The sequence below is a fragment of the Corvus brachyrhynchos genome, unplaced genomic scaffold (genome assembly GCF_000691975.1).
Source record: "Corvus brachyrhynchos isolate BGI_N302 unplaced genomic scaffold, ASM69197v1 scaffold258, whole genome shotgun sequence".
Taxonomy (NCBI): Eukaryota; Metazoa; Chordata; class Aves; order Passeriformes; family Corvidae; genus Corvus; species Corvus brachyrhynchos.
This window is the reverse complement of record NW_008240122.1, coordinates 5,876,482-5,895,341: the sequence shown is the minus strand read 5'-3', so window position 1 is coordinate 5,895,341 and position 18,860 is coordinate 5,876,482. Positions and strand designations below refer to the sequence as shown.

The window sequence follows — 18,860 nt, the reverse complement described above, 5'->3', positions numbered from 1 at the left end:
CAACTCTTCCCCAAGCACAAGGAACATATCCTGCCTTTCGCTTCCCAGACATGTAGCTTATAACCATCATGGCCTACCACATCCACATCACGTGGATAACTGAATCTCCAAAATCTCCACTACCGAGATAAAGACACATCCTGTCAGCAGCACTATCATCTTGCAAGGCACCCACAAATGGAAGTGGCACGTTAACTTTAGCCATCCTGTGTATGTACCCACACTTCCCCCTTGAAGTTCACACATAAGCCACCACAGAACAGACTCGCCTTGCTTTCCTACAGGACAACCCTGAAGTATTTAATAGAAATAAAAGAAACATGATTTCACAGAAATGCAGACAATACTGTTATGCTGTCCCCTCCAGGAGATAATTTACAGTACCACTGAGCACCCTTAAATGCTCCAAGAGTAATGACAATTCACATATTTTGTCAATATCAAGACTTTTCAGGAACATTTGCTCTGTGTCAGCCAATGGACTTCAAACCACTCACTCAAAACAAGCCTAACATTGAACAAACCTGGTAGCTGCCTATCGAGAGGGTTGAGAGATCTGAAACCAAGCTTTTATAGGTCAGATAGATCACGCTGCTTCTGAGTTTCCTACACAGAGGAAACCCTACCTATCTTGTTCCTAAAGTGACTTTTGTTTGGCTGCATAGAGCCTACCTGGAAGTTATTAGATCAAACCTCTGAGCTACACAGCTTAGTATGTGTCTCTGGCAACAGCCAAAACCAAATGAGTCAAAGGAAGATGCAATACTTAAAAGAAACCTTTATAAGAAACAGTTCTGGAATAATACGATCACTGCAAGATGAACTTCATTATTCCTTACACCTTTTTATTCAGAATAACAAACACTGCTGTCATTCTCAGCTGGCTCAAGCTACTTGCTCACAACAGAATCCAGTGGCAATACATTTCAAAATGTTACATGCTGTGTTTCCATTTTAAGTGTCATGGGCTGTGCTTGACTTTTATGGAAGAAGAGGCAAGCATGCAACCATTACACTGATTTGAACCTTTTTTACCTCCACCACCCTGGGGAGATGTCTTTGTAGTGTTTCAGCAACCCAGAGACACAGAAGAGTAGCTACACTTAACTAGGTGTCTATGAAAGACACACTGCTGATGCAGATAAACAATAACAGTGGAGAAATTCTGATTGATACTGAATTTGACAGCTATTAAATCAACACACCTATTTTGTGATTATCCTCCAGGATTGTGTTTGGAGGGTTTTGTTCCCCCAAAAGCATGTTGACACCTGTTTTCCCCTCCTTTTTTAGAACTACCTTTTGCTCTTCTGTATTTACACTGCCCTTTGAGAAATCAAAATATATTTTCCTTCCTTGCTATTCTTTAAACTACATTCTCAGCTGTCAAATGATGAATTGGGCAAGTCAGATTTCAGATTTATCCCCACTGCAGATATTCCTGAAGTAAATGCAGGACGTTGTTTTTCCTACTACAACTATAATTTTCTTGTATGTGTTCACACACATGCATCATTTAATAAAGGCAGCTGGCACTGAGGAACACTGCCAAACACAGAGACTTCTAGTTGTCCCCAGAGCAGGTATAATACCTTGTTTGTACCATGGTAGTTCACAGAGGGGACAGCTGACACTGAGGTGCCATTGTGTAACTGCTGTACAGACAGAGGTCCTGTCTCTGTTACAAAAGCTAAGGCTCCCATTCTAACTTGAGAGGTACTGACCTTAGTCTGTCCCTCATTCCCACATAAAAACCTTTCATTTGGACATGGCAGGGTTTTCAGTGAGGTTTAGCAGCTCTGCGTGGGAAACCTAGCAGCTTCAGTTTTTGTACAATGTCAATACATGGCATGGCACTGCTTCCAAAAAAAGAGGCAATGAAATCTAGCACATGCAGGTCAAACAGCTACTGCACAATGTCACTGGCTTGAGATGCTTAAGATAGGAGTTGGATTTGAGTCAATGATTGACATTTGAAGGTCTTTGTGCCTACCAGCCCTGGACTTCCAAAACACTCACTCTTCCCTGTGCAAGTGCAATTTTGACAGCTCTTCGTCTCATATGGGTAACTCTCCTCTACTGAGCCCTCCACAGTCCCTCAGGCAACCAAAGACCAATTCCCTTGCGAGTTGCCTTAAACACTTTGCTAGAGGCTTTCTTCAGAGCACCTGCAAGAAAAATCTCTTTCAAACAAGAGACTCTAGCTTTCATGCTCCCTAACAGAAAACCATCATTCATAGTAGGCTAACCATTAATCTTGCAGAGTTGAAATTTTATACCTGAAACTCCTTGCCACGACACCCCACACAGGCAAAGATTAATGAAAGATCAAAAAAACTATTCTCTCTCTGGATAACACAACTTTCCAAAAACTATACATTTGTGGAATCAAAGGCTAATGCTCTGACTAGCTGGAGATATATATTCTCTCCCTTGATTCTTCCCAGGCTTTAACAGTAACCCTCCCCTAAACATTCAGAAACATTTCACTAAACACAGCAGTACTGCCTTCAGGCCTCCAGCCTCCCTTGCACAGTCCCTGTCATATATTTGCCACAGATTTACTTTTGTCCAAGGCAGTACAGCCCCATTTTCCTCAGAAATGGCACGGCCATAGCAGAAAATTTAAAAACTCCATGTCAAAAGTCCCACCAGATCATGGCTTCATTCACAGCGCATCAATTGCAGAACTGTTTAGACTGAAAGACACCTCTTGGTATCACGGTAGTCCAAGCTCCTGCTCAAGCTGGAACAACCAGAAAGGTTGCCAGGACTGTGTCCAACACACACTGTGCCTTAACATGCAAAATTGAAAAGAATAAAATAAAATCTTCAATTCCCATAGATGTGTGAATGTTTGCAAACTATGGCACAAAAGAAGCCAAAAACCAAAGGACAGGTGCCCCATCCACCCTTCAGTCTTTCTTCAGGAAACGCATCAGAAAGCAGCCTCGTGTTGATGAGGATCTCAGTGTTACACCTGGGTTCTTCAGCTATGGCACCTGATGTGCCTTCTGTCAGGATAAGGACTCCTCCCATGCCAGATGGAAACATGCACTAACCTCCCCATGCATTTCATTTTTCATCCATCTCTAGTAAGGAAATATGGGTTTGTGTAAAATAACCAGATGGTATTTAAGGAAAACTTGAGTGTAAAGCTTATACCTTTGAGGCAGTTTTAACATGAAAGACAAACTAGCAGATACAAGAAAAAACTAGAGATAGAAAAATATGTCTTTCTCATCACACTGACACTTGTCAACTGAGTAATGATAACTAACTGCAGTTGAAATTGCCCAGGTCCTAAAGGGTCACATCGCCCTTAAAGTCTAAAGCTCTGAAATGCATCAGACAATAAAAAAGTCCCACTATGCTAAAGTGGAGCTCCTCTTGGTTTGGCTTCCAGAAGACAAATTATCCTGCTATCATACAATCAGAAGTAATGACATTAAGAATCATCTGTGAGCTTACAAAGGATAAGGAATCTCACTTCTAAGGTAGAATAAAACTCTCCCAACAGGCTTCACTTAAAGGCTGCATTGTCCTAAAAACCTAAAACACCAACAGCATGGTTTGGTGTGGTGGAGGTGTATTCATGAGGAAGAGATAATATAAACATACAACTGACCACAGGCAACCCCTTGTTCCCAGCTTGAATGAAGAACGCACACAGGCAGGAGGGCATCATTCCCAATCTCCCTCTGGGAGTGAGGGAAGGAGGGAGTTACCTCCAGGGAGGTGGTTTTCCTGGCAGAAGCCAATACTGGCTGTGCTGCACATATAAGGCTATTTGTGACACAGGCTATTTGTTAACTTCAGGCCAGCCACTCCAGGGAATCTCTGTGACTACGTAAAATCCCCTCCAAGAGCCCTGGAAAGAGACTTTGCTGAGTTGGTCTCACACACTGGTTCCTGGCACAAAACCAGAAAGCAATGGATGACCTCAACAATGACTACTGATATCTCTGCGATGGGGAACTGATTTCCATTTCTTCAGACTTCAGACTGGAGAAATGAAACTAGTGCTCACTTACCTCCCCCCCACCACACTGCCTACAGAGCAGCTGCTACAGACATGGGCAACCTACAGCACAGGGCTCTTCTCAATTTCCACTGCTTGGCTTTAGCAAAAACATTTCACTAAATTTCCCTAGTGTTATTTTTCCAGGTCAACAACTGGTGCAGTTGCCATGGGACACTGCCTGATCTTGAACGAGGGAGGTGCCATCCTGCCAATTATAAGAAACTCTGAATTAGAGAGAATTGGAAAACAAGGTAGATGATGAGACATGGAAAGGCAGTTTTGAGCCATGGAACATGAGGAAGAAGGAAGGAATGAGTCAAACAGACCTTCAAATTAACATGCAACTCCTTTCCCAAGATCTCCTTTAATTTTGAGAGATACTCAGCATTACAGGGAGAATTTATGCTAGTACAACAGGCTGGTTCTCTCCTCAAGAAAAGTTGCCAAGCTGAAGTTCAGTTCAATCTTCAAACATGCACATGTGAGACATGACTACCCAAGCTATATCTGGGATTTACAGCTGGGGTCCTTCAACAGCTAAACTCCCAGCCAGAATCATCCTGGTTTGCAAAAGCTTTTCTAGAGTATTTTTTCCACATTATGTTCCTTTTTAATTTTCACAGTAGGTGTGCCTTCCAACTCTATTCCCCATTTCCTTGCAAATGGCTACAGTTCAAACCCAGGGTTCATAACCCTTGAACATGGTCTTGCTTGACAGAGCAGCTGAGTCAATGAAAGCAGGGATGGGCCAGTGGGACACAGCACTCCCTGAGGCTCTTGTTTCTAGGCCTGCTCCATGCCAAGGACAGAAAAATTCCTATTGTAGGAATGCCATCTTCTAAATGGAGCTAGAGTGTATTTAATTGTCTGTGGTTTCACAGATCTGAGGGAAGCAGAGAGTCACTCCAGGTAGCCAAATCTGCAACGTTTTAATAGTCCAGTTATTATTTTTGTTCAGTGCTTACCATTCTCAGACTGCCAAACATGGTGACTGGCAACACTCAGGGTGCAGGTGGTAACAGTCATTAACCAAAGAACATGGAAACCAAGCTTCTGCTCTGAGGAGCAATGACCAAACTGCATTTCCAGAAGCATGGGCTTAAACTGGGTTGCCTAGATCTTGAAAGGAAGGCACAAGGCTTACACAGAACAGTGAGGATATGAGTGGTGCATGGGTGTGAGGAGGCACATGCTTGGTCCTCTTACTGTTTTAAATCGTCTCCCTCATCCACCTGCACTTTCACAAATACATATGTGTGTTTTGACCATACTGTCTACAGCTTCTGGGAAGAATTTACCCCTGTGGACAAATCTGACTAGAACTAAAGCAGATACACTACCCTAGACTTGGGGATCCTCATCTGCGAGTGGAATAAACCAGAGGACTCTATGCAGACAAGAGCACAGCTGACTCTCTGCACTCTCTCATCTGCCCCACATCGGTTCTCTTTGCAGCAGACAGAGCGTGCAAACCTCTTTCTCAAAATCTTCCCCTGCTCTTCCCAGGGCTAAGCTGAGATGATTTTGCAGGAGAAGACTAAAGATAGAAAAACCAGGAGGTTTACAAAATAAAAACCAACCAGACAAAAACCCCCAAGAAACCAAGAAAGTCCCGATGCTTCACCATTAATCCAGAAAAGCATGTATACAGCAGCAGTGAGCCTATGGTGCTTGAATACGTGGAGTCCACAGCCACCAGAAACTGGATACCCCATGTTCCCTGTCCTGGGGAAGTGAATGCAGCTGATGCCTACAATTGAGACTCCTATCTACCCTGGTCTATTCTTAGAAACTCTGGGCAAATATTGTTACAAGAGTGCAACCAAGACCATGCTTTTAAATTCCACACAAAATAGAAATAAGTACTTGCAAACAAACTAGAACAGACTCAGTTCTACCAATGGTATAGGCACCCATATGGATGCACACTCCTCCTACCAGGCATCACACATCTGTGACAACAAAAGACACAACATGAATGCTATCAATTAAAAAATTAGTCTTTAAAAGGCCTCCTAGGCAAAAAACACCCAGACTCTGTTCCTTAGCACCCAAAATACTCCAAATCTGAGAGAACCCCATTCAGTTTATTTATCCTCAAAGCCACTATGAGAATAAGAATCTCTCTGATTAAACATAGCTGCAGTCACGTTTGGGGCCATGATTTCAAAGGTTATAAATTTCACTTGTTAAAAATACAGATAAAGCAAAATCACTACAGCACTCACTCAGCAGGTGGATGGGGTCTGGTAACAAAGGTGTTACCACAGAAATAGAGCCTTTAATCCTTCAATTTCCTTCTTGACTTCCCAGACTACTGTGTTCCAAAGTAAGACTGCTTCTGCAGTATGGGAGCCAAGGGAATAGTGCAGCTCCATGCTGTGATATGTATCACTCTCTCTGGTAGCAGGAACTTACACAAAATTCTCAAACTATCCCTATGTTGTTAGCTTAAGAGGCTAGTTAAGTTTTATAGCTCTTCCTACAAGTGACAGAAACCATACACTACTCCAACTCCACTTCTACCTGCAGGTAAAGCTCACAGATGTTCCACTTCCCAGTAAGTGTCCCACAAATCTCCTACCCTCCTCCCACACTCAGCTTCTGCTCCATACAGACACCCAGCACAGCCTGGCCTCAGGTGGCAGTCACCTGCATGGACCCACACTATGAGTTTCTCAACAGCTCTGTTACTCTACTTACAGCTTTGCTGATGCGATGAAGAGAATTATGGCTAATTCCTACCCAAGTTTCAAGGATTCTCATGGAGGCTGGCATTCACCTGTTCACTTTCTCATCCTATGAGGGAAGACAGCATAGCTCAGATGAGAACTAACAAAGAAAAAGGTGGCAAAGCGTTGGAAAGCACCCATCAGAAAGAAGCAGCAACAGTTGTGCTGCAAAGAGATCCCTTTCCAAAGGGGGTCAACTGCCCTGACGGCTCTCAGCTTGGAGCCCTTGAAGCCTGGCTGACACCCAGCAGGAGCAGTGTTATTCAGCAGTGTTGACACCACAAAGCACAGCAATCTGGAAAGACAAAAAGGACCCTGAAGGATTAAAGACCATTACAGGGCCTCATCAATGCTGCACTAAGATACAGTGACTTAGCTTCATCTGTAACTTACAGCCCATTTGCTGCTAAACCTTAGCTCCAAATAGTCAGATTAAAAGCAAAACTATTTATCACAGGCTGACAACCCTCTCAGACATAGGGAGTTCTAGGGGCACCTAGAACTGGAAGGGCACCTATAATAGCTGATCTTATCTGTAGTGCATTTACTCAGGGAGGGAGGATGGGAACTGACTGCTCACACCAGTGCCAGCCATTCCTGCCTTGGCCACAGGGATTTAAAGACACTCCTCCCGACTCATACCCTACCCCCACCGGCGTAGCTCAGTTACCATATTGCTGTGATGGGAAAAGGTTTCTTTGCACAGGCCAACTTCTCTGGCAGTTTACAGCAACTCCTCAGCATTCCATGAGTCCTGTCAACCAGGGAAGCACGGCTGACAGCAGCTGGCATAAACAACACATCTGGTAACAGTTTTTCCATTCCCTACTCAAAAGACTCAGAGGGCAACTGCCTTTGCCCTGAGATACTTCCTTAGCAGAGGAGAAGCTGCTTGTGTTAGGAGACCTCACTCGACACTCACCTCTGCTCAGCCATAAAGAACTACATTAGCCGCATTTGCAAACACAAGGAACAATGCCTTACAGTCAGGCTGGAAAATACATTTGGAGCACATGAGACATTTCAGGCTTCTCCTCCTCTCAAAATCTCACATTAACCCCTCTGAGTGCAAGCAGATGAGAGCTGTTTCATCTCTATGGATTTACACCAAGCTTCTTGTGTTTTATCAGAGAGCAAACCAGTAGGATAATCCTTTCAGACCAGGTCTTTGATCCATCTGGTCAGGCACCTTCGAAGTAAGAGACAGGGACATGTTATAACTTGCAATGGCTCTCACTGCACCAGATTCTTTCCTGGTAAACTTTGTGTGATTCCAAGTGGTTCCTAGTTGGGAAAATCTGACAAATGGGTTGTCAGATCGTCCCACACATGGAGGGATGGGCTAGAGATGAGCACACAAAGACAGAATTTGAATAATCACTCTCTTCTCCAGTATACAACACAGAAGGCACAAAATTAAATTAGTATGAAGTAGGTTCTAAATAAACAACAGATGATCATTTGGCAGTGTGTAGTTAAGGTGTGAAATACTTGCCACGGGATGTTCTGGATGCAAATACCCTACACAGATTTGGTGGTGTAAAATGAACAGGTTTAGGTAAAAGAAGCCTACTGGATTACTAATGCAGGAGATGGGATACTGGGGGAAACTGTAGGTCTAACACAGGATGGATGCTCCTAAATCCGATTCATGGAAGAGGGACACAGAGTACCATGCATTTACTTACAATGTCACAATGTAAGGGAGATTCACAGAGCAAAGTGTAACAGTGCTCCTTCAGGTCAACTCACCCCACCACAGAGTGCTACTGAGACAGTGTCCAAGCACCAAATACTAAACTAGCATGCCCACATATCAGTTTGGGGGCAAGATGGGAAAAGCTGCATTGCACCGCAGCCCTCTGCAAAATACCATTGAGCAGTTTCCCAAAAGTGATTGGTTCTGTCCAAGCCAGAACAAAAAGGGTTCTCTGAGAACAAAAATCTGTACATGGAATCTGCTGATTTTTCAAGCTTGTAAATTACTTCAGTTTATATGCTTCACACCAAATACCTCTGTTCTCTCCTCTTAATTAGCCTTTGGCCATAGAACTTTATTTCCTTGGAATAACCAACTCATAGGAGTAAAGAAAAAAAAGAAACACACACAAGAACAGTCTGGCTGCAGACAACTGTCTGGAACAACCACTTGGCTTTGTGTGTAATAACTAGGTGACAGGATATGGAAGGATTATTTTCAACTTTTCCAGCTTACATCCAGACACTCTCAGCAAACTGGAGAACCTAGCTGCCTGTCTGGCACCTTTCCCCAAGATGGGAAATTCCCCATTCAACCAAAGGAAATTTTATTCTCATCTTATGCCCATATAGAGCTTGGCAGATTGTGGCCTGTCATGCCAAGAAATAAGGATATCAGTTAAATAAAAACCATCATGCATCATGGAAACAATGTGACCCCATTAGGAAGGAGTAAGATGAGACAGATTGCTGAATAAAATAGGTGTGAAGGGATAGGATCTTTGTGCTATCAGCAACTCCAATTGTGTGATCTCCTCGAAATCCTGGCTCAAAACCAGGTTTGTAGCCAAGACAAATCAATTAATCAGCTACCAAGCAATAGTTTGGTCCCTAGAAATATGAGAAACCAAGGCCTGCCTATTCTCATTGGGGACATTTACGAATATTAAGGTATTTGGACATCTCCCAAATACCAGGGATCTCCCATCCTTTCATACATCTAAATTCAGGTAAGGACCATCTACCTCGAAGTCAGGCAACAAACCTCAGGTGAACCTATCCATGAAATGGGAGACATGACTAATAAAAGCCTCCTCTGGAGACCTAACTCTAGACTTTGGTTTTTCCTCCTCAGAAAGTGTTTCGATAGGTCTTCTCATATGGGCTGATGCTGGAACTAGGATGGGCAGGTGAATCCAGGCAAAGCTGTAGAGGGCTTTTCTCAGGTGTGTTTGCTGGGTACAAAGACTGACCAACCCAGTCGTGCTGTTTGAGGAAGGTAACCCATAGCCTCACAGTCTACCATGCCTTAGGGATACCTCCCCGAGTTTCACCACATCTCCTCGCTCACAACACTCATCTGAAGGGTGCATGCCAGTGGAGCACAGGCATTGATCTGCTCTCAGCACCACGGCTCAGGCCTTGGCAAGCTGAAGTGGCTCTGCAGCAGGCTGAGCCTGGATGATGAACTGCTTGGAGAAGTGTGCCAGGGGAGGAGAGGGCTGGAAACAAAGAAACAAGGGGCTAGTCCACACCAGCTGCTTTGTAAAGCACACACAGAATCTTCTTTGGGCTTTTAGCCCCTGCCACCCTTAGATAACACTCCACTGTGCTAACACAGAACAACTAGAAAGAACCAGGATTTGGATTACTGCACATGCAGCCATGTGGCAACTTCAGTGTAAACTTACTAAGCAAGATACTTTCTCACATACACATCCAACAGGAAGTTTCCAGAAGCATCCATGGTATTTCACTCTTCATGAAGCCATCAAGGATGGACTAGAGAACTAATCATGTGAGCTCTTCACATGGGTACTCTGTTATGGCATTCCCATTGTGCTAGAGCTTCTCAACGGGATAACAGCAAAAGTTCACCTGGCTGAGCACGTGGTGTGCTGCACTGATTACAGAGGAGATTAAAAAAATTAAAAAAAAACCAAACTACTCACCATGTAAGATCTGCTCCCTCTGCCTCAGCCAGCTCCCAAGACGCCCCAGCCTCAAAACACCTATCCTACAAGGACTGAACAATTCAGTGTGACATATAGACTTAGGTACATATGGATGCCAGGTCTGTGTCCAAACAGACCAGCCCATGGCAGAAAGGAGGTTATAATGGGCACAAAAACCAAGAACATAGCAAGAGAGGGAAGAAATGCCTAGAGACACCCTGAGCTGTCCACCCCCAAGGAGTGACCACGCTGATCCAGAAGAAACCTTCTCTGAACTGTGCTTCACCTGTTTGTTGCATCCCCACAGCTTGGGCAGCCCTGTGCCCAGCCTGGCACGGAGACAGCTCTGCATAGGTCACGCTGGGCCGTATGTCCTTTACATCGACTTTTAGGCCTGGGTCACAGCAGAGTTCACTGCACAGGGAATGCTTTCAGTGCAGATAAAGGTCACAACTAATTGGCTTTTCTCGAAATCCTTGCCTGGGTGTTCACGCTGAGTACTTGTGGGTGGTGCTGGTGCCTATTCACAAACAGCTTAGCTGGCTGACTGCTGGTCACCGGTGGCAGGAGGACAAACAGGCTCTGCCCACGGCCACGCACAACAGCTCCTGCCGCAGAACACGGCCCGAGCACACACATACCTGTGATGCTGGTTGCTAGGAAGAGCTGGGTCACCCAGCAACCTGAATCCCACTCAACCGGAGAACAGGAGCTACAGATAAAGGCACGGGGGTAGGAGGGGTTGGTGCTGCCTACAATGTGTGTGGGAGTGTTACTTCCCACTGAAAAGGGAACACAGCCCTTGGTCTCCATTCTGAGGAATCCAAACAACACTTCTGTGACCTCAGGCATGCTCCAGGAACAGACAGAGAAGCTGGCCAGGCTGACACATTACAGCAGTGGTGCCCTGCCCACCCACCACTCCACAGAATTCTCCTAAGCGGATGCAAGCCTTGCTTTTTGCTGTAAAAAAAGGTGAACCCACTTTTTTGTGACAGCCATATAATTAAAATAAATAATGACCTGGTTCTGCTTTCTATTTTCACCTCAAATATGAGCTCTTTTCATGCTCAGGAAAACGTTTAGCATCCCAAACAGTGCAGCAAATTTGGAACTTGGAGGACAATGCATGACAGCGGGAAATGAAGAACTGCACTATCCAGCAAAGAAAAATAATCAGTTTTCACTGAAATCCCAAAGTTAAATACATAGCACTGACTTTTCAGAATTTAGTTTTTCATTCAAATAAAATTCAAAAATTGGGAAATACAAGGAAAAGTAATGAGATTTCTTTGTGCCTCTGGGAGGTGGACTTTTTTTCAAGCTAGTCCATAGTTTCCTATCAGTCATAAAGGCAAGCTGAATGTCTCAATGAACTACCCCAATGTCAGTGAATGGCCTATCATGCTGTATTTGCAGTATCTGCAACTTGTCTGAAGTACCACTCTTTGGAATTAAGTCTGTACAGGAGATTATCAGTGCTGAATGTCTGCACAGAAAAGATGACAACCCTTAGAGATTCAGACCTTCGAAGCCAAGTAGAAAGAATTGCAAAGCCATTATTTTACAATGCCTCAGGCAGAAGTTTCAAAAACCCAAAGCTTAAAGTGTCTGGGATTGCCTGTTCTATTCTTAGCCTTAGCTAAGTATCTACCACAGCATTTCAAACCCACTAACATATATATTTTTAGTCCAAATTATCACAAACATAACTTCAGGCATATTCATAGATACTCCAAAAGTCAAAATTGTACTTACACACTTAGATTTGTGCGCTTGTGTCTTTCCTGAGATTACAACAAACCAGAGGCATCTAACACAACCAGTTGATGTAACAGGAAGAAAAGCAAAGTTTCAGTATAAAACAGAGTCCTCCAGCTCTAGAGGAATGAACTTGTTTGGTGGGATCTGCTGAAAACTCCAGAAAGGAGAGAAAACCTGCATACACCACAGCAGACAAAGCTAAGTTTTCCCTGTGCCAAGCTGAAGACCTGTGACACATGACAAGCAATCAGCCCAAAGAAAGACAGAAATCAGTCTGTGGTCATTCATAGTAAGCACGAGCACTTATGCAGATCTTTGAAAGCACACCCACTGTGCATCAGTAACAACACTACTCCACTCTCTTTTGGTCTAAGGAGAAAAAAATAACACTCCCGGCTCTGCAGAGTAACAAGCTACCACAGGGACAGTGACTCAGGAGTCACTGCCTGCAAGCTTGAGGTTCACTTTGCACGGCCAGCTGAATCCCCTTCATACAGGGAGGATGAAGATGATTTCCAGTTGCCCGTCAGGGCTGGCCAGCCAGCCCAGACTCTCATAGCCGATTCCAGATACACATGCCAGTAGAAAATAACTGAGATGACTTTCTGGTCCCCAGTGCTGTGTATGCACACATACAAGCTGCAAGGGTACATGAGGAGAGCTGACACAGTGGCTTTGTTAATGCCTAGCACACAACTCCCTTTAAGCAAGTATAAGGCTAAAATTATGTGGAAGAGAAATGCAGTTCTCTGTCACCACAACACTCACATATGACTTCATACCATTGATCAAGGAAGTGACAAACATGTCTGAATTACTTCTGCCCAGGACCAAAATGAATATGCCAAGTACATAAGTAATTTAACAACTGTTGTGGATTAGAACATCAGTTGTATCACCTCCAAAGTTATTTGTGTCAACAGCAAAGTTGGAATGAAATTGCCACCTTTAAAGTGCTCAGTTTTTTTCGGCTGCATGTTCCAGCCAGTTAATTTTTTAACACACCACAATCCAACTGTTTCACTGTGATAACACCTAGGGCCACTAATTAAGGGCTTAGTTTGACTGGCAATGCACAGACTTGTTCCAGCCAGATGCTCCATACCCCAAGGACCTTGCTTGCAAGCAAAGCTCAGAAAAGAGACACCCACACTTTAGCCACTACATAAATAGCAAAGCCACAAGAGTTAAAGAGAAACTTGGAAGAAACACATTTGTGTGAGAAATCCCTACCCCAAATTGTGGGGATGAACAAGATATTTGATTTGCAGAAAGCTCACAGAGTTGGTCAGAGAATACTTCTAAGGGCTCAATATCAGTACTCCATCACAAACCCACATGCAAGCCCAAGATATGCATTTTAAAAGCTCCTAGATCAGCCTGACTTATAGTTCAGAAAGTGTTTCTCAGGGCTACCAGTCCAAAACTATGAAAGGAAATAACAAAAAACTGTACTAGACTGTAATATTGGACAACTAACACACACCAAAAAAAAAAAAAAAAAAAAAAAATCAGGCCCTCAGTTACAGGCCCCTCTCACTTTCCTGGTTTGAAGCATTTCACTACAATATGGGACACTCCCCCTTCTCACTCTTTTTCTCCTGTCCCAACTGCTCTGGAACAGATCCAGTTGCCAGCTGTTATCAAAGATGACCCCTAACCTGTTAAGTCAGATCTGCTTCTGGTTTAAAAACAGCCAAAAAGGTTCCTGAATCTGGCCTAATCTCTAGCAAGTAACACCAGACCACTGAAGCAAGAGGTAGACCAAAGACTGAGTCACCAGGCAATTCCCTCTCCTTTCTTGGATTTAGCCACAGAAGCTGAGGGTTGAAGAGCTGAAGCTCTTAAGCTAACAGGCTGTGCTACAAACTACAAGAGCTCAGGAGCGGACACGCTGCCCCTGCTGCAGGGGCACAAGTGTCCAGTGGGAAGACATGTAGGAAAACTTGACACCCACAAGTCCACAGGCCCTGATGGGATGCTTCCACAAATGTTGAGAAAGCTGGAAAATACCATAGCTAGGCCATTCATGATCATCTTTGAAAGGTCATGGCAATCAGGAGAGGTGCCTGAGAACTGGAAGAAAACAAATGTTACCCCAGTCTTCAGAAAAGGCAAGAATTAGGAGTCAGGGAACTACCAGCCAGTCTGCATCACCTCAATCGCTAGAAATGTGATGGAGTGCCTCATTCTGAAGGCCCTGTGTATCCACATGGATGACAAGGAGTAGTCAGCATGAATTTACTAATGTCATGCCTGACAAACTTGACTGCCTTCTACAGTGAAAGAACTACCTGGCTGGATGAGGGGAGAGCAGTGGATACTGTCTACACTGACTCCAGCAAGACTTTCAACACTGTCTCTCACAACATCCTCATAGGCAAACTCAGGAAGTGTGGACTGGATGAGGGGACAGTGAGGTAGATTGACAACTGTTTGATGGTCATAATCAGGGGCACACTGTCTGGTTGAAGGCCTGTCACTAGTGGTGTCCCCCAAGGTTCAATACTGGGCCCAATATTGTTTAACTCATTCATCAATGACTTGGATGAAGGGGCAGATGCCTCCTCAGCTAGTTCACAGATAATACAAATCTAGGAGGAGTGGCTGATACCCCAGAGGGCTGTGTGACCCTTCAGAAGGGCCTCAACAGGCTGGAGAGATGGGCAGAGAGGAACCTCCTGAAATTCAACAAAGGGAAGTGCAGGGTCCTGCAGCTGGGGAAGAATAACCCCATGGACCAGCACAGGCTGGGGGCTCAGATGCTGGAAAGCAGCTCTGCGGACAACAACCTTGGGGTCCTGGTGGGCGACAAGGTGTCTGTGAGCCAGCAGCGTGTCCTGTGGCCAGGGAGGCCGGCGGTGTCCTGAGGTGCACTGGGATGAGCACTGCCAGCAGGTTCAGGGAGGTGATCTGTCCCTCTGTTCAGCCCTGGTGAGGCACACCTGCAGCGCTGTGTCCAGTTCTGGGCTCCCCAGTACAAGAGAGACATGGAGCTGCTGGAGCACGTCCAGTGGAGAGTAACAAAGATGGTTAAGGGACTGGAATATCTCTCTTACCAGGAAAGGCTGAGGGAGCTGGGCTTGGTCAGTCTCAAAAAGAGGCAACTGCGAGGGAATCTCATCAATGCATATAAATACCTAAAGAGGAGGTGTCAACAGGATGTCTCCAGGCTCTTCCCAGTGGTGCTGAGCAATAGGACAAGGGGCAACAGGCAGGAACAGATGCACAAGAAGTTCCACCTGAACATGAGGAAGAACTTCTTTACTGTGTGGGTGACCAAGCCCAGAGAGGTTGTGGAGTCTCCCTCACTGGAGATATTCAAGAACCATCTGGACACAATCCTGTGCCATGTGCTTTAGCATGACCCTGCTTGAGCAGGGAGCTTGGAACAGATGATCTACTGTGGTCCCTCTCAACCTTACCTATTCTGGGATTCTGTGAAGACAGCAAGGTCAGCTATCTTCCAAGGTGAGGGGCTCAAATTTGAACCCCAACTATCACACTTGAGAGCCCAGCCACCCTTATCAGAAACTGCTGGCTGAGCATGCTAACCCAACATCAGGTGAAGTGTCACACAGTCCCTCCCTTCCCACCATGGTGACTTCTGGAGAAAGGGAAATAAAGGGACACTTTCTGAGAGACACCAGCACAACTCCTGAGTCAAACTCCTCTGAGCAGCGCTAGTTGTCAACTGCCTAAAGCTTCAGTAAGGAAAAAGAGAAGTCCACTACATCAACACCCAAAACTTGCATATTTGTTGGTTTCACTTACAGAAAGCCATGGCACCCTCTCAGCTTCTCCAAGTGGGAAAAGACTAGGAGGACCTATCACAGCCACACTAAACCAATTCAGGACACATCATACAAAAATAAAACCTTACAATGGGCAGAAATTTCATCCTGAAAAGATTGCCAAAGCCTGGTTGCCAATCCAAGGTTGGTCAAATCTTCCACACTTGTAAAAATGAGTTGACAGTTTACCCAAGGACAGTCTCCTGGGACTTTGGCTGATTTCAATACAGTTGTAAGCTAGAAGCACAACAGCAGCTTGCTTTTCCTTGAATTTGGGAACCTCCCATAGAGGTCATAAAGTGCAAAAGCGAGTGGGCAATGAAGGAGAAGAGCAGCTAAGCACACTGTTATTAAAGCTCAAAAAGCTCTTGGTTTGGGTGGTGAATGCAGATCAATTCTTACTCTATCCAAACTTGATGCTCGTTCTCCACTTACAGGACTACAGACCTGATTCTATGCTCTCACCTAACTTTTCACTAGGTTTCAACGACAGCACACTGGACCTTTTAAATAATGCATATACCATACAAACCAGAATACATACAGACCTGCATAGACACAGACCAAGGCCAAGAAAGCAGAAGTCTGGTCAGTGCCTGGCAGCCCCACATCATGAGGGCAGTAGTGCAAAATGGTACAGACACTTGGCCTTGACACAGGGTCCATGCACAGCACAGGCACCAGAAGCTTCCACACTGCTCACCCCCTGTGACACCTACCCCAGGTCTATACCTGCAAGGAGCTCTGGTCCGACACCTAAGACAGAGCACTGCACACTCCATTAAGCAATTAGTATGCTGCTGCAAGGCTCAACCAAGACCAGGCAGCTGTACATGGTCCCCAAAGGCCTACAAAACAGATTTAAACCCAGAGTTTGCAAGTCTGGCTTTCTGCCCATACACATGTGTACCAGTCATTGTACCACTCCCCACTGCAGGCTGCAAAGACAGCTCTGATGGGCTATGCATTAGCCTTGCAAGCAAAGCACAGTGCAAGCTTAACTTTCTCCATTGAGCCTGCAAAAATGCAGACCACCTGTCTGTAGCACAAAACCTTGGCACTAATATGAACAAAATGGCTGCAGATGCCCACTCATGCACATTTTCCTGCATGCCTCCAAGCATCCTGAAGGCTGTATCTACCTCTGAGAGCGCCTTCCAAAGATTCTCATGGTTTCACAACCTGAGGCTCCAAGAGACAAACAATAAAGCTAAAGGAGATTGCAGCCATAAGGCCAAGAAACACAGTGTTAAAAAAAAATCCCTCACTGCTTCTGCAGATACTCTGCACTGAATCAATCCACTACAACCTAAAGCATTGTCCTTATTTTACTTCCAAAAATAAAATCTAACCCTGCCTCCCCTGAGAGCCACAGAACGTGCAATCCCCAGGGGAAGAAGTACAGCAAACTTTGTTAGAAACAGTGCTGATGTTTCATCAAAGTTGCCATCAGCCTGTCCAGAGTGACTGCGCAGAAGTGCAGCCACACGGCAATGAGCCTCTGTGTAACACATACAAAAGACTCCACTGGAGTCTGGTATACGGATCCCCAGCCCCCAACTCAAGCAACGAGGGCTGCTACTTTTCCCAGATCCCTTCTTTTATTTGGGGCCAGGTGCTACATTTCCCGCAGCACTGGTGCCAATCCAGAGTAACTCTGCTGATTTCACGGGATATTCCTTGATTCACAACAATTTTGCCAAACCAGGATCTGGTATTTTTTTCTCATTCGTCACAGATCCATTTTTATCCCGTGGTATATGGCTCAAAAATTCCTCTTTGTATTTTGCAGGAAAGGCTTAGACAGTTCTTATCCTGAATCTGTGATCCTCAGTTTTATTTTAAACATTAAAAACGGATGTAAGAAGAATCTGGAAAGCCATGGGTCAATGCAATGATCCAGTCTGCAAACTTCAGCTCAGATTCTGGCCTTCAGGACCCGAAGAGAGAGAAATGCAAATAACGAGCTGAAAGGCATTTTAGGTAAATCATGTTTGTACAGTACCTAGCACTATGGGGTTCTAGCCTGGCAAGGACTGGGAGGCCACAGATTGCACACATACAAAGGTATCTAGGCAAATGCCTACACGGTTAAATGTGAATCCCATCTAAAGGAAAACATTCTAAAAACCAGACAGATACATCTGTCTTCATACACCTTTCTGTATTATCTGAATTGTGCAGGGTAATTCTGGATGCCAAGGAATAGGACTTTAAGTAACAGGAATACAGCCTAGGCCAGTTCCTCCTGAGCACACTGGCTGAGAGGAAACCGACCCAGCATAATAAACACTGCAAGCTTCCAGCTCCTCGAGGCCCCCTTAGTAATTACCTGAAGGGGACAAAAAACAACCGAGACAAAAACGGGTTTTCTTACCTTTAGCTGGAAAGGTTGAATTTCGTTCAAACTCTGGTTCCTGAGCTTTTTGGTGAGGATCTTCAGCATGGTACAAATCCGAGGAGCCAAGAAAGGGTTAAGCATACACACACACACGCATCTGCATCTGCCGCGCCGCTACGCTCGGCGGAGCTGCGCGGAGCTCGCATCCAGCACCCCAGGTACGCGGCGGTGGGGGCACGGCTCCGCACAGCCGCTCCCAGCTGTGCCCCCCTCCCCTCCGCCGCCGCACTCTGTCCTACAGCCCTCCGCGCTGGGAGGCACAGGGAATCCCCCTCCAAAGCCTACAGAAAAAAAAAAAACGAGCACCAAACTTCCTTTGCCTTCCACCCCCTCCCCAGTTACGCTTCAGAAAGGAGGGAGGTACCAGCTGGCAGCGTGCTGCAGGGGACAAGAGACACTCGGCGCAGAGTGCTCACTGCGGGACGGCAGAGCTCCCTGGGCGGGACACCGGGCTCCGCTCATGGCAGCGCTCCCGCCCGCTCGGCCCCAGGC

At 45.3% G+C, this 18,860-nt stretch overlaps 1 protein-coding gene across 5 annotated transcripts in view; it reads right to left on the bottom strand.

Moving 5' to 3' along the window:
* Positions 1-18,860, bottom strand: part of LOC103622737 — a 77,517-nt gene that overhangs the window by 41,633 nt on the left and 17,024 nt on the right. For 3 of the 5 annotated variants that reach the window (XM_017744849.1, XM_017744851.1, XM_017744852.1), the window contains exon 1: positions 18,345-18,854. The exons of 1 other annotated variant lie outside the window; for it this stretch is intronic. In XM_017744849.1, coding sequence (XP_017600338.1) covers positions 18,345-18,449 — 105 coding nt within the window. In that variant the 5' untranslated portion in view covers positions 18,450-18,854. Of the gene's footprint in view, positions 1-18,344; positions 18,855-18,860 lie in introns of those variants that run through there. One more of the 5 variants, XM_008641727.2, reaches the window with a different exon arrangement.